A 15,753-nucleotide genomic window follows, 5' to 3' on the forward strand; every position below is an offset into this window, starting at 1 on the left:
CTTTTTTTTCCTGAGGCAAACAGCATGCAGATCTACAGCTTCAGGCTTGAATACAGTAAGATTTTGCTATATTTATGGAGGCGGCCCAGGGGGGGCTAGATGGTGGTTTTAACACTATAGGGTCAGGAATACATGTTTGTGTTCCATACCCTATAGTGATCCTTTAATTGACTGTTTCATTACTGCTAAGAAGAAAAAAAAATGGTAGTGAATTTGTTCTTCAAATTATAGAACCCACATGTATGATAAATTCCTGTTCATTAGCACATGCTAGGCCAACCCAGCACACAAGCAATGTATAAAGGAAGCAAGATTTAATATGTTTTATATAGTATGCCATCCATATTGATGTAAAAACTATCTATAGAATAACAGTAAAAGTGCCTGAACTTTATGGAGTGCATTCATTACACAGACTGCCTTGACAGCTTCCATGCACGTACCAAACGAGGGTCACACATACCGAGTGCAACCATTTACAGCCACTTGCCAGCAATCATTATCTGTCCTGCTTCTCCCTGGCATAATAATGTATAGGTTTTTCTTTCTTGGTTTCACTTGACTGGACTGTGAGATCAGATTCTTTAGCCTCTATGGAATTCTACTGGCAGAACTCTAAACAGTGAGCAGTCAGGTAACTCAGGAAAAGATATAAAATATATAATATTCACAAGCATTTACGTTTCCCCGCTCACTCACCGCTCACTGAGCAGTATCAAATATCAATCATATGTGAAAAATTACGCAAGGATTTTTGTTTTTGAAGAAGGCAGCTTTTAATAAGGAAGTGCCTTCTCCCCTGGTCTTATGGTAAATTAAACAAAATTGAAGTACACCTAAAAGCAATAAGTTCACTTGTGGCTGTCAGGCGCTCGCCAACAGTCCCAGTTAGGTCCACTCTTTTTTTTTTTTTTTTAAATCTACCACCTAATAAACTCATGCTTAGAATGAACTATTACATTTTGGGGCATCTTCCCCCTTTTATTGTATTAAGACATTTTAAATCCTGCATTAGACCCCACAACATTTCTCAAATGAAATATTTGTTGCCAGGCAAACAAAAGAATTTGTGAATACTCAACCACTTTAGAGTGGTACCTCGTCCAAATACCTTTCCTCATAATCTATAAAAGATTGAGCATAGCTGTCTTGTGTATGGAACTGTGCCCCAGTCATAACACTGGTCAATGCGGTGCTTCTGAATTGAAAGACAAATTTTAAGTTTGTCTTCTAAAAACGTTGACAAGGCCCTGTCATTGGTTGGACATTTCCTTTGTAGAAGTCATAGTTTAGGAACCACTTGAATACCTGTACAAGAAGTTTCAAGATGGTAATGTAATATACATCATGAGTGTAGCAGTTGGTGTATGATACGAGATCAATTGTGATATTAATCTAAATTTTATATCTTGTGTTGAGATATTTTAAAACTATTTAGCGCTCTCCTGTACAAAGTGAATAAAGTTCTCTAATTAACTTGGTTACCCTGTGAGGTCTTTGGGTATTTAATTAAAACATTACATTTTCTCATCTTCACACATTGGCATGATGTCAGCTAATTAGCTCATCTGTGTAACACTGCTGCGAGGGGAAATTATACATAATTCCCTAAAGTTCTAAATCAGGGATGCCCAAAAGTAGATCCCCAGATGTTTTAAAACTACCGCTTCCATGATGCTATGCCATGCTTTGTCATTCTAAAGGCATGCAAAGCATCATGGGGATCTAGGTTTTGGGCACTCTTGGTCTAAATATTGTGATTTAAAATAAGCATCAAAGAACAGCTCACATTGTGCTTTATTACTCCAAATCTGTCCCTTCAGTTGAGGTGGTCTTGCTGAAATGAAACGATGATCATATGATGAACAAGATAACTTCTAAGTTCAAAAATCCCATGTCCTCCTTTGTGAACGTTCGGTGGCCTTATATGCTGATCATTAACCTCTCTCCTCAAATGAGGGAAAATATATCTCCCAGCACTGCAATTGCCATTCCCTCCTATCTTTTTTTTTTTTCCTTACGTTCTCTTCATTTTTTCTCTTTTTCATGTTTATTTTCTATTCTATATAAAGAATGGCTTTTTAATTGTGATTCAACTGATTTACGTAAAGGGACGGTGCACTTCAGAGTGTTACACATTTTTTTATTACAACCCATATTTAAGAATATTTACTTATTTTTTCCAAACCAAACTGTTGAAGAGCTCTGTTAATAATGTGTGGAGCAGATTCTGCAAACAGTGCTTGCAGTTTATGTTATACCCTTCAATGTATGCTAAAGAGTCATATTTTCCTGGACACAACAAATGTAACTTAAGCGGATATATTTTTGGGTGACAATTCAAAATCTTGTTTCCCCAGGGCTTGTTAAGCAATATTTTAGATTAATTGCATAGAATATTGAAAACATCATGAATACATCACGAAACACAATTTATTATTGTTTGATAATTTATTCACATCATCGCCCTTGTCATTGTGCTAATGTGTGCTGTTTGCTTGAACCATATGCAGCAAAGGCTGATGTGATGCGAGGCTCTCCCATAAAGCATCTTGTCTTTCACTTAGCCTTTTTATACTCTTCCTATTTATTATTATATGTGCATGTTTAAGTTTCCACTAGTTTTATAGGTGTCTTGTAGGTTGACTCCAATACGCTGAACGGACTTCCCGTTAAGGCTAATGAAAAATGATTAATTGTTGTTGGACTGCGTTATTTGAAAAGCAACCCCGCCGAATGGTTCTTTTTATAACTGCCTTTAATTAAAGTGGATATGTGATCTCTGTATCAATCTTCTTGATTTGCTGCTACAATGTAAACTCTTCGGTGAGGAAAGGAAATAGATGCAGCTCCATACAATTCAATCTTTGTTGAAGAACCCTCGCTAAATCCCTTGGATTAAGATACCCGAATGTACACTTCTCAGCATATAGATTCAGACAGGATCCTTTGGGAAATGCTGTTTGTATATGTGCATGAGCCACGTCTTCTCTAGATAGTGCTGACTAACGCAGTTTTAGAGCATGTAACTGAGAAGGAAGGGAGGGGGCAGGTACATTTAATTTGGCTCTGCAATTTCAGTCTTGGGATTCAGTCCATTAACCCTTTCTCAGCAAAATTCTTCAAGGGCTGAAACAGGGTGGCTGATTTAACTCTTAGGAAGAGATACTGTATTTTTCCTCATCGACCCTTTTTTTTGTATCATTTCAGACACCTAGAAAAGGTATAGACTGCCCTGGAGTAATTCATATAAAAGAGTCTGTTTCCCAGTTTTTTAATAGGTAGGCAAACAAATCAGGTGAAAGGCAAATAGTAATTGAATTTATGATGTTCCTACCAACTAGTTAGAAATATGGCTGTTGAAACTGAGGCTTTCCATTAGAATGCAGTGACCCTGCCTCCACTCACGGGTTATTACAATGAATAATATGTTGAAGTTATGCAAGGGAGGCAACTTGTGAGGTTGTAGTGCTCCCTGGAGGATAAATAGAAACAATATCTGCACATATCATTTTCTGGCATTAAAAATGACATTTCTTAGAGTAATAGATACCACTCCCAGCAAAGGAATATCAATAAGAAGTATATACAGAATATGTCTCCCTTTCAATCAGCTCAGTGCTTTCTCAGACCTCCTGCAGCATATAAATTGCTGCCAGATAGAGGTGTCTCTTTAATTAGGTGGCCACCTAAGGCCTTGGACTTGCTGGGACCTTGCCTTACGGGGTACTGATCCATCAGGACCCCATTCCGTGACTAAGGATCCAACACCAGGAGGGGGCTCTGCGGCTTTCCCTATGTGCCAGTGGGTTGGGACCCTCTCCTCAGTCTATCACACTCACCCCCTTCACCCTCTCTCAGCCAGCTGACTCCACTGTCTTTTAGTCAGTCGGCTCCATTCTCCTTCACCACTGAATGGGCTGACAAATCCCAGGTGCCAGGAGAAAATTCTTAGTTGCCATGGTGACCTGGCATCTGGGATTTGTGGAGCCCTGATGTAGAAGGAGTTCATGTGTGGGATCACTTGAGGGTTTATTCACCAAACAGGGATTGTAGCTAATTGAGAGGGGGATTTACATTTAAGGCCAAAATAGACGACCTGGAAAAATAGCTCAGTATGAGAACAATGGTGGCTTAAAGTTGTGATTTACATTTCAGTTCTATTTTATTTTAAATGAATCAAAAACCAAAAACAAAATGGTTTCATTTTCAACAGAAGTTTGTATCTCCTGCTCTGTAAACTGACATTGAGTCACACACAGGAGTCTCCTGTAGGCTCTAGAAGGCTATTAACAGAGTAGTAGATAAAGTATTCTAGAATAAAAAGTCTGTGCAGTAAGCAAACCTATAATATCTAGGTTAATTCAGAAAGTGTTTAGGAAAGCTGTGCAAGTCACATGTAGTGAGGTGCCACTAGGGCTGTATAAAGTGGTTTAACTCCTAAATGGCAGAGTATTGAGCAGTAAGACTTCAGGGACATGACCTATACACCAAAACAGCTTCATTAAGCTAAAGTTGTTTTGGTGCCTGTAGTACCCATCTAATATGAGTATAAATCATATAAACTAACAATAAAACGTACTGTAATGTGTCTTCAATCACTGCGTAATCTGAATGTTATTAATCTCTCTTAATGCTCCTCGACCTCTCTCTGATAATGTCGACCACTCTCTTCTTCATACCATCCTCTGTGACACTTTAGTTTACTGGTTTTCATCCTATCTTTCTGAACCTTCATTTAGTGCCTCCTTCTCATGTGCCAAATCATCCCCACTGCCAGCCTCAGTTGGTGTTTCCCAAGGCTCAGTTCTTGTCTCTCTTGTAATCTTATTAACTCTCTTGGATTTTAATACCATTTATTTGCAGTCGATACTCAGATTTACTACTTCTCAACTGACCTCTCTCCTGCCTTCCTAATGCATGTCACAACCTGCCTCTCTTCCATATCTAACTAGATGTTTTATCATTTTCCTTTTTTTTTTAATTCTTTATTTTTCCATCTTGACAAGAGAAGCATGTGAAATATGTGCATTTACGGCTTGTGCAAAAGCCTAACATTTTACCACATATGTGAGCGTAGTTATACAGTTGCCTATACATTGGTCTGTAGGCTCTTTCGGCTGTTTGTCAAGGGTTTTGTTATAGAAATACAAAATGTTGGTATCATTTTCTAAGTCTTTATTCTATTGCTCAAGCTTGCAAGCTTGAAGTTACTTTTGACTCAAGTCTTACCTTTTCTCCTCACAGTCTATCTCCAGATCTTGTCATTTGCACCTTAAATATATTGCCTGCATTAACCCGTTTCTAACTCCAGATCAGCAGTGTATTTACCGCGAAGCTTACAAGACATTTGCCTTGGGCGGCACTTTCAGGGGGTGACAAAAAAAGCTGCCCCCCAAACGCCCTGGCAAATGCTTTGCCAGACTCTTGTCCTGGAGGGCTCAGGCGATGGCCAGGTGGCCACCTCTGTGCCCCCCCCCCCCCCCACAAGGCTGGCATGGGCTGATGTTGGAGGCAGGCGGCAAGGGGGCACTCTGAGCACCAGAATGTAAGCAAATAAAAAAAAAATTGTGGATGTGTTAGTGTGTATGTTTGTTAGTGAGAGTGTGTGTGTGTCTGTTAGTAAGAGTGTCTGTGTCTGTTAGTGAGTGTGTCAGAGAGACTGTGTGTGTTAGTGTGTCTGTTGGTTAGTGTGTGTGTGTGTTTTTGTCTGTTGGTGGGTGTTATTATGTCTGTTAGTGAGAGTGTGTGTGTGTTTGTGTGTTAGTGTGTGTGTCTTTTGATGAGTGTGTTAGTATGTCTGTTAGTGAGAGTGTGTGTCTGTTAGTGAGAGTGTGTGTGTCTGTTGGTGAGTGTGTTTGTTTGTCTGTGTCTGTTAGTGAGAGTGTGTGTGTCTGTCAAAAAGTGTGTCAGTGAGAGTGCGTATGTCTGTTAGTGAATGTGTATGTCTGTCAGTGTGTGTATGCGTGTCTGTCACTGAGAGTGTGTATCTGTTGGTCAATGTTTATGTCTGTTAGTGAATGTGTGTCTCTGACACTGAGTGTATATGTGTATTAACAAAAGAATGGTGGGCACACCCTGTTGTCAGCCATATGCAATAGATTAAGGCAATTAATAAAGATTAGGGTGCTCACTCACAAAGCCCTATTTCCAAAATGCTACTAATACAATAATGTTATACTGAAAGGAGGAGCACAACCAGCTAAAATACAAAGCGCTTTTTGTACTTTTTGGTTAATACTCCTATATAGGTATCAAAATAATAGTTTTTCTGCATTTGTGGTAACACCACTCAGTCTGCATATTCTATTGATTTTTCCTGATCTTGTTCTTTTGTCTTAGTCAGTGCTTCCATATTCATTGTATATGTTTGATTATATTGATACTTTAATTTTGATAGTGCTGATACCTGTTATGTGTGTTCCTGTACAATAAAGCACTTTTATTTTAGCTGGTTGTGCTCCTCCTTTCAGTATAACACTGAGTGTATATGTGTCTGTCAGTGAGTGTGTATGTGTGTCTGACACTGAGTGAGTGTGCGTCTGTCAGTGAGTGTGTATGTGTCTTGTCAGTGAGTGTGTATGTGTGTCTGTCGGTGAATGTGAGTGAGTGAGTGTGTATTTTTCAGTGAAAGTGTGTGTTGGTTTAACAGTGTGTGTGACAATGACTGTGTATCTGTCAGTCGGTGTATGTCAGTGTATGCATCAGTGAAGGCATGTGTCTGTTAGGCAAAGAGCATGTTGGTTTTAAACAGAAAGTGAAATTTAGAAGATACAACTAAGGAACTTGTTCATACACTCATCATTTCCCAAGTTGACTTTTGCTACTCACTACTCATTGACCTTCCAAATACCTGCATTGCCCTTCTTCAGTCTCTAATCAATGGTGATGCCAGGCTCATCTTCCTGACTGACCACTACACCCACACCCAGGGTGGGATTAACATAGGGGCTGATGGAGCTGCAGCTCCAGGCCCAGGGAATAGGCCCATTTAAAAAAATAAATTAAAAAAAAATGTTTTGTTTTTGTTTTTTTTACACACTACTCTTAGGTTTGCCACCTGACTGGTATTTTACTGGCACAGCCGGTATTTGAGGCTGCCTGGCCGTGCCGGTATTGCAGTAATGCCGGCAATACAAATGCAGGTATTTTTCTCAGAATAAATGGAGATTACTCTGCAATATCAGCACCGGCCAGTAGGGGTCACTGTGTGTGGTGAGAGGCAGGGATAGGAAGTTACAGCATATCCCTGCCTCTCTCTACTACTCACTGATCCGTGGGGGAGCAGCAACACGGCACAGAGTCCAGACAGCAGCTCTACAGCTCAGGTAAGTGAGGGATGGGGGGAAAGGCAGCAGGGACAAATGGGGACACTGAGACACTAGGGGACACATGTGGACACTGAGACACTAGGGGACACAGACACTAGGGGACACATGAGGACACAGACACATAGGGGACACTGGTAAACATGGGGACACTGATACACTAGGGTACATATGGGGACACTGAGACACTAGGGGACACAGACACTAGGGGACACAGACACTAGGGGACACTGAGACACTAGGACACATGGGGACACAGACACTGGGAGACCTGGGAACACTGAGACACTTGGGGACACTGGAAAACATGGGGACACTGAGACACTAGGGGACACTGAGACACATGGGGATGCTGTGAGACATAGGGACATTGGGAGACACTGAGACATTGGGACACGGAGACACTATGTCCCCATGTCCCCCAGCCAGTGTCCCTAGTGTCTCAGTGTCCCCAAGTCTACCAGTGTCCCATGTCTCTCAGTGTGCCTAGTGACCCCATGTGTCCCAGTTTCCCTATATGTTCCTGTGTCCCTATGTTTATGTCCACAACTGTCCCCATGTCTCCCAGTGTCCCCAAATACATGTCTCACAGCCAGTGTCCCCTAGTCTCCCAGTGTCTGTGTTCCCATGTCTGTGTCCCTAGTGTCTTACTGTCCCCATGCCTCCCAGTGTCCCTATATGTCCCAGTGTCCCCATGTCTATGTCCACAACTGTCCCCATGACTCCCAGTGTCCCCAAGTGTCTGTCTCCCAGCCAGTGTCCCCAGTGTCCCTTAGTCTCCCAGTGTCCCTTAGTCTACCAGTGTCTGTGTTCCCATGTCTGTGTCCCTAGTGTCTTAGTGTCCCCAAACGTTTCAGTGTCCCCATGTCTCCCATTGTCTATGTCCCTAGTGTCTCAGTGTCCCCATTTCTCCCAGTTTCCCTAAATGTCTCAGTGTCCCCATGTCTCTCAGTGTCCCCATGTCTCTCAGTGTCCCCATGTCTCTCAGTGTCCCCGGGTCTCTCCGTGGGGACACTGACACTGTGCTACATAGGGACTTGCGAGACTGAGACACTGGGAGACAGGGAGACACTGGGAGCAATCCATCTATACAGCAGAATCAAACTGTGAGTAGTTTGTTGGTGACTTTACAGAATTTTCTCTGATGTCACTCCTTGTGATTTACATCATGTGATGTCACACATAACTAATTAATTATACAAATGATTAAGGCTGGTATTTTTTTCCAAGAAAGGTGGCAAACTTAACTACTCTTCACATACTCTTGCTTAAAGGAGCACTATAGGGTCAGGAACACAATCATGTATTTCTGACCCTGTTATGTTAAAACCAGCACCCTGGCCCCTTCTTGCCTCCCTAAATATAGTAAAATATTACTTGTATTCAAGTCTGCAGCTGTTGGCTCTGCCTCTGAACTGACTGTCTGCTGACATCATTAGAAGTGGTGGTCTGAGCAAATTACAATACTTCCCCATAGGATTGGCTGAGACTGTCAACTAGGCAGATCAGGGGCAGAGCCAGCACGTCCAACATAGCCCTGGTCAATCAGCATCTCCTCATAAAGATAAATTGAATCAATGCATCTCTGTGAGGAAAGTTCAGTGTCTGCATGCAGAGGGTGGAGACACTGAATGGCAGTGCTGCACACTAGGCAGTACTGGCCCAGGAAGCACCTCTAGCAGCCATCTAAGGAGCGGCCAGTGGAGTATTTTCTCTGAAAAGACAGTGTTTACTGCAAAAAGCCTGAATGGAATGATTCTACTTACCAGAACAAATACAATAAGCTGTAGTTGTTCTGGTGACTATAGTGTCCCTTTAAGTTTGGAAGCTTAAGAGGGATGTATGGGAACAAAACTTGTGTGGACTGGCTGATAAAATTAGTTTAGGTAGGAGCGGAGAATCAGTACAACAACCAGGCGGAAGAAGCGACGAAGGAGCACTGCTCGCCCGCAGCCGACATACCCTCGGAGGGTCACTACCGATGATGCTCTGAAACCTGCTATGTGCCTTTACCCGCACGGGCCAACATTCATCATGGGACAATCCCAGTTACACTGCTCACACCCGCTGAGGGCCCCTACCCATCAAGCTATGAAGAAATCGGGCGGCTGGCCACAGGTTCATCCCCGGTGTGCAGCTCACGTAGAGACTTGGGAGACGGGTACAGCGGACTGGGGTTGGAAGGGTACAGTTCAGCAGGACATCTGTGATCTCTCTATATGGGTCCTACTGCATAATATGTTAGGCATAGGCTGAGCAAGGTTCCACTACCACATAGCTCACTAAGTGCTGACAGCCCTTGTATAGCCTATTTACATGTCCAGTGGCACCTCTTAATATGCAATGTGTCAGTCACTTAAACGTGTTTATTCTTTGTCATATTCATAATCTTGACACGCTGTAGCAACTTCTTTTTACTAGTTTATCACCTATCTCTACCTACTAATCACCCTGCCACACAAGCTTCTCCTTAAATACTACAGTTATGAGACAGGATGATCATACTACTAGTCTTGCTAGGACTCTCTATGACTCAAGCTACTGTTTAGCTCACATGCAATATATTTTAATAGTTTAACAGTACTTTATATTTGCTATACTTAGACTTGTTTCATCCGCTTAACCAACTTACTGAAACCTTAGGCATATCATTTTTTTTTTGTTAATGTAGCCTTAGATTCTATGCCTAGATAATCAGTGTAGCCTGCCTATCACGTATACATTAATGAGCATAGGGCTCATAAGACAGACGCACTAGCAAAGAATGGTACATGTTTATAGATTCGATCAGTTATGTGTTTTAACCTTTTGTACCCACAACGCTGGTTATTGCGACTTACATTTATTAATAACATGACTTAATCAATATTAATTTTTTGTGTTAAAGAAAAAATGTGTGCTGATAATCCTAATGTCCCATCTGCTTATTTGTTATGTTACCCAAAGCACAACAAAAATAAAGAATTAAAAAAATAAAAAATTAGTTTAGGTAATGCAGACGTTGGTCTCTCTAACACTGTGGCATGTCCCCTTTTTTCTACACTCACTACATACACCTTTTCTCTGTCTCAGACTATATACCAGGAACTTCTGCCTGCTAGTAAGAAGGTAAGGAGACAAGTGGACCAGCGAGTGCTAGGGGACAGTCCTTAGAAAGCGTTGAGCGAGCGCATCATTTGTGTCAAGCTCAGGTTGCTGCCAAGCCCAGGTTGCTGCCTGCATAGTATGCCCTTAGTTGGACAGCCTGCAGGATTGGCAGGCAGCCTGACATGCATTCATGCCAGGCTGACCTTCCAATTCTTTGGACAAACATGCCCCCTTTTTGGGCATGTTCACCCCTTTTGGCAGGTCTGGTCATGTGATTTGTGCCAGTGGCACACCCTTTTACCCCACCCATTGACTTCCTGCTTCACTGGACACTGCTGTTAGGGGTTATGGATTTACTTGACAGATGAAAGCATAAATTAGAGGGAGATTAGCATAGAGTATGTGTTTTCTTAAAGCTGCATCCTATGAGTTTCCCTCCAGCACCATCTCCATCAGATACACGACGCTTGGGAGGTATGACTGTTTTAGTGTTTTTGGTCGATAAGATTCCGTAATTAGGCCCATCATTATTGTCAGCACCAGGCCCACTGTGCTCTTAATCCGGCCCTGCCCACACCTCACCCCTTTGACAATCATTGCAGTGGATTCCTGTATCCTTTAAATTCCTCAATAATTCCCCTCCTCACTACAATCCCTCTTTACTCAACAAATACAGACCTTATCATTCCCTCCACTCTGTGATCAAACTTTTCTTGAAATCAGCACGTTTCTGCACCTCTCAACTGCAGGGTTTTTCAAAGGCGGCCCGATTCCTACGGAATTCCCACCCCATGCACTCAGATTCTCCCCTATTTTCCAGTCCTTTAAAAAAGTCACTGAAAACACACTTCTTTAGTTAAACTTACCATCTTCCTGAGTGATGCTTTTTTCATTTATATTGCCCTCCTCAGTTCCCTCAAACTCCATAGCCCAGCTCACTCTCTCTCCTTCCACTGTTATCTTGTTCCATACACATCTTATCCATCAATCTCTCCTCCCCTCTGATATGCTGTTACTTCTCTTGTGTATCTTTACCCCTTCCTCATAGATTGTAAGCTCATTTGAGCAGGGCCTTCTTTTCCTCTTGTTCTCGTAAGCATTTTGGTTTTTCTAGGAGTAATATGTGACTTTTCCGTTTAGATAATGGTATCTATCTTTTGCATCTACATTAATACTAAAGTTATTTTTGTATATACTTTAATTCAACATTTGTATTCCTCTTATTAGTTTAAATCATTTTATTACATTTTTACATTCTTTTAACATCACCTTTTACCGTTAGACAAATATGCGCCAGCTTTTTAAACTGTTTTAGATAGAGATTTCAAGTTCTCTAATGCAGCAATAGAGTTGAGATTTGATCAGTCCCCTGGGCACATGTAAAATGACCCGCAGGACCTTCACAATTTGCAGTAAGAGCTGTGTGATGAATGATGATAGGGAGGAAATCACTTTATCCATTCACTAATGTCTCTTAGATAGTGCCATCCCACTACCCAGTAAAGAATTTTATGCTAGCTCCTCCTAAGGAAGACATTGTCACTTTATTTGGGATCTATAAATTAGCGTAGGTGCTTCTGCCTTATTTTTATACCCCTTAACATTCCGTTTGGTTCTACCCCTGCTGTGATCTTCATATATTATTTATAATTGCTCCCTGGGATCATTTTACTGCTGTTGCCTCAGCCGGAGCTCAAATGGAACTGCACAGAGTTTGATAAGCATCTCCCATATTTCACACAGTCTCCTTAACAGCCTTATGACATCTTGAATGGGAAAGGCACAAGGTGAAGAAATATTGTGCTAAAGATAACAGAACACGCATGTTCAGAGATCCAAAGGATTTGGCACCCAAAGAAATAGACTCTACAGAAGGACGACATCTTTTGGATTCATACAAATGAAAAGATCTTGTTTACTCAAGGGTCATAATTTCATTGTATTCTAGGATTCTGACCTTTGTCGAAGCTGGGGCAACATTCAATCCTAGATCACAAGTTAAAGAATGCCCGTACATATATTCTGCACACTGTCTCTGTCTACAGAAAAAGAACCCAAAACCAGGAGAGGAAGTGAAGACGTACCCGATGATATACATTTGATGGAGGATTATGAAGCTCTAATAGATCCTGCAGACTTTGCCAGCAACTGCACACTTCATGGACTCAATCATATTGTAACAGATGGACCGTGGGGACCTCGTCGTGTAGCTTGGGCAGGAGCCTTTCTCTTGTCACTGTTTCTTTTCCTGTCGCAGGTGTGGGAGAGAGTTGCTTATTATGGAGAATACCCATATATCACTGCCCTTGATGAAATGGTTACAAATCTAATGGTCTTCCCAGCAATTACATTCTGCAACTGCAATCGCTTTCGGCCTTCCCAACTTTCCACTGAAGAAATGCGCTTTCTTGGTGCAATGGTAGGTTTTCCTAAAAATGCAGATTCTGACTTTATTAAAAAGTCAACTCAAACTGCTGATATCTTTGACATGATGGATATCACTGATCGTGCCTCCCATGATCTTGATGAGATGATGCTGGGCTGCAATTTCCAAGGAAAGGAATGCGATCCGGATGACTTTGTCCCGGTAAGGAAATCCAATATTTTGAAGGACCACATAGTTGTCAAACAACGGCATATTAGTTAAGCTTTAACAGATAAATCTTTGGGGTTTATTCACTAAATCAGAAATTGTGGAGAATCGTCACGGGAATTGCAAATAACTACGTCAGAAAAATAGCTGAGTGAAAGGATATTTTCAAATTCAGCTGTTTTGCTTAAAATTTGCAATTCCATTGTCAATTCAACTAGATATCCAGTTTAGCTTATAAGCCAAAAGCCATTCAAATATTCAGTTCTGCAAGTAATATCATGTTTAAAAAAAAATATTGGCCATGGGACTTTTCAAGTGTTGTTTATAAAACTGACACTGTCATCACCCTCAGCCACCATGGCAGAAGAGGGCCTGTCTATATGTTGATTGGTTTGCTTTGACGTTTGGTTACAATTTGTGAGAGCTTCAATTGGCAAAGGAGTGATATGTGTAAGAGTTCATTAACTGGACGATTGTGCACAAAGCAGAATCAAAACTATGCCGTTTATTGCTTTAAAAAAACGACCTAGCCATGTAATAATATTGGAGAAAATTCCCTTGACAATTCTTCTTTCATAACAACTTGTGATATTTATTATGTTCACATTGCTATTTGTATCATTTGAAGAGGTACTAATAAAACCACAAAGGGATGGAAATAGACTTGCTGCTTAAACAAAACTTTCACACCAAGGGACATCAGTTGATAGAGATAGCAAGATTTAAGTCCTCATTTGGGGCTTGCTTGTCATGAAACTTTTATTTATTCTGCAGTATATTCATGGTTGAACCTCGTTAGCTCTGTCTTTGCTCAGAACTTCTCGTTTTATTAGACCATATTAACAGTATGTGGCTCAATACATTGGCGAGCTGGAAATAATCTAATTAAGTGTTGGGTTATAAATGGTGATGTGCTCGCATTAGGTTCATTTGTATAAACTTGAAGAACCTTATTAAACAAACAGTGTTAATAGTGGATCATTTTCTCCACCGGAATGTTCAAAATGAAAAATAAAGTGACATTATACGTACGTTTGGATACATCTGTCTATGTTTTTTATCTTGGTGAAAACATATAGAAATTGCACAATGTATGTGTATAATTACATTGCAAAGAACTGCTTTTCAGCCCAGTATTTAAATTTGTTATTACAAAAAATAACCTGTGGATCTCAAAACCAGAGAGGAACAGGCAGTATCAATAAATGAGCATACCTTTCAATGTTTGAAATGGCCAAAGAGGAGAACTTTATTTTAGCAGGTGTGGTCAGGGCACTTGACTTTTTTACAACATTTCACGTGGTTTCATAAACTACTGATAAACATTTATGTACGCGAGAATCTAACTCTGAACAAGACCAATGTGTCTTATTTTTAACAAAACAGGTGTAAGAAAACAATGCGAACATACAAAAACTCAGTTAAAGGGTTACGCCATCATAACCACTGTAGCCCACCATTCCCGGGTAGTGGGGTAAACCGTTTTACAATGGTTTGCCCTCTTACCTGGGTCCCTACGGGTGCCAGTTCTCCTGTACTGCAGGCTTACGATATCTGCAGAGATACAGAAACTGGACGCAGATCCTGTCGCTCATTCATTGGCCGAGAAAATCAGCTGATCACTCTCAGCCAGTGAATGACAATCTGTGCATAGAAGTATGCACTGAATTGACATTTGTCCCGGGCTGGCTAATAATGCCCCGAAGATGCTGTATCATCAGCAATGATAGTAATTAACTCTATATAGGCCTGGGAGTCTCAAAGAAGAGAGATTATACATTCTTCCCGACCCTTCAGCACGTGGGATTAGTTAAGAGGAGCAGGAATCATTTAATCCCTTTCCCTATTGTTTTAGGGGCATTGTATCATCAAGAATGACTTAATTACATATTTATAGACAATTATAAAATTGAGTCAGTCATGAGCAAAAAGGAGCTCTATGATTTTCTATGATAAATTTGTTGCGGAGCACCCTGTACCCCGGCTGGGTACCTCCGCCAAGAATCGCTTCCTAGCTGGAACAGGGGAGAACCTTGGTGTATCTGCCCTAGTCGCCGTGGCTTGACTGGGGGTTCTCCTGGAGAAGTTCTTTTTAAATCAATGCATTTCTATGAAGAAGTGCTGATTGGTCAAAATGGTATTTGGCCCCGCCCCATCCCACCTCCTTGCAGATTTTAGCCAATCCAATGCTTTCCCTATGGGAAAAATCAGCAATTCTGGTGATGACATGAAGGAAGCTGATCGAGGGCGGTGCCAGTGCCGACGTACACGTGCAGCACTAGAAATAAGGTGAGTTTTAAGGGGGCTGAGGGGAGAGCAAGCCACCTAAATGGTGGGTTTAACACTATAGCATCAGGGATACATGTTCGTGTTCCTGACCCTATGGTGTTCCTTTAATGCACTAAAAAAATATAGTTTTCGTTACGTAAGCAGTGTCACTTAGTGTTAGTACTTTTATCAGAGATAACTTGTATAAGGCCACAGATATATTTTGGCATTTCATGCCTGTTCTGGGACACATAGTAATAATAATCTGCCCTGCCTTTGGTGAAGAATGAAGAATGCATACCTGCATATGCGGATCCATAATGATCATCACCGATTCCTGTTATTCGCAATTCAAAACCATCACTACTACTACTAACCTTTGCACAGCCTATGACTCCCAGGGTGCTCATCAAGGTTCTTGGTGTCCTGATGGCTCAAACACACTTTAGGTATAGAAGTTGTCTGTACCTAGACAAT

General features: G+C 41.2%; 1 protein-coding gene across 2 annotated transcripts in view; it reads left to right on the forward strand.

Annotated features, from left to right (window-relative positions):
- The window catches only part of ASIC1 (acid sensing ion channel subunit 1), a 179,563-nt gene that overhangs the window by 119,592 nt on the left and 44,218 nt on the right, over window positions 1-15,753 (forward strand). Inside the window, exon 1 of one of the 2 annotated variants that reach the window (XM_063428555.1) lies at window positions 12,311-13,002. The exons of the other annotated variant lie outside the window; for it this stretch is intronic. Coding sequence (XP_063284625.1) covers window positions 12,421-13,002 — 582 coding nt within the window. The 5' untranslated portion in view covers window positions 12,311-12,420. Of the gene's footprint in view, window positions 1-12,310; window positions 13,003-15,753 lie in introns of those variants that run through there. 2 annotated transcript variants of the gene reach the window in all.

The sequence above is a fragment of the Pelobates fuscus genome, chromosome 1 (genome assembly GCF_036172605.1).
Source record: "Pelobates fuscus isolate aPelFus1 chromosome 1, aPelFus1.pri, whole genome shotgun sequence".
Taxonomy (NCBI): Eukaryota; Metazoa; Chordata; class Amphibia; order Anura; family Pelobatidae; genus Pelobates; species Pelobates fuscus.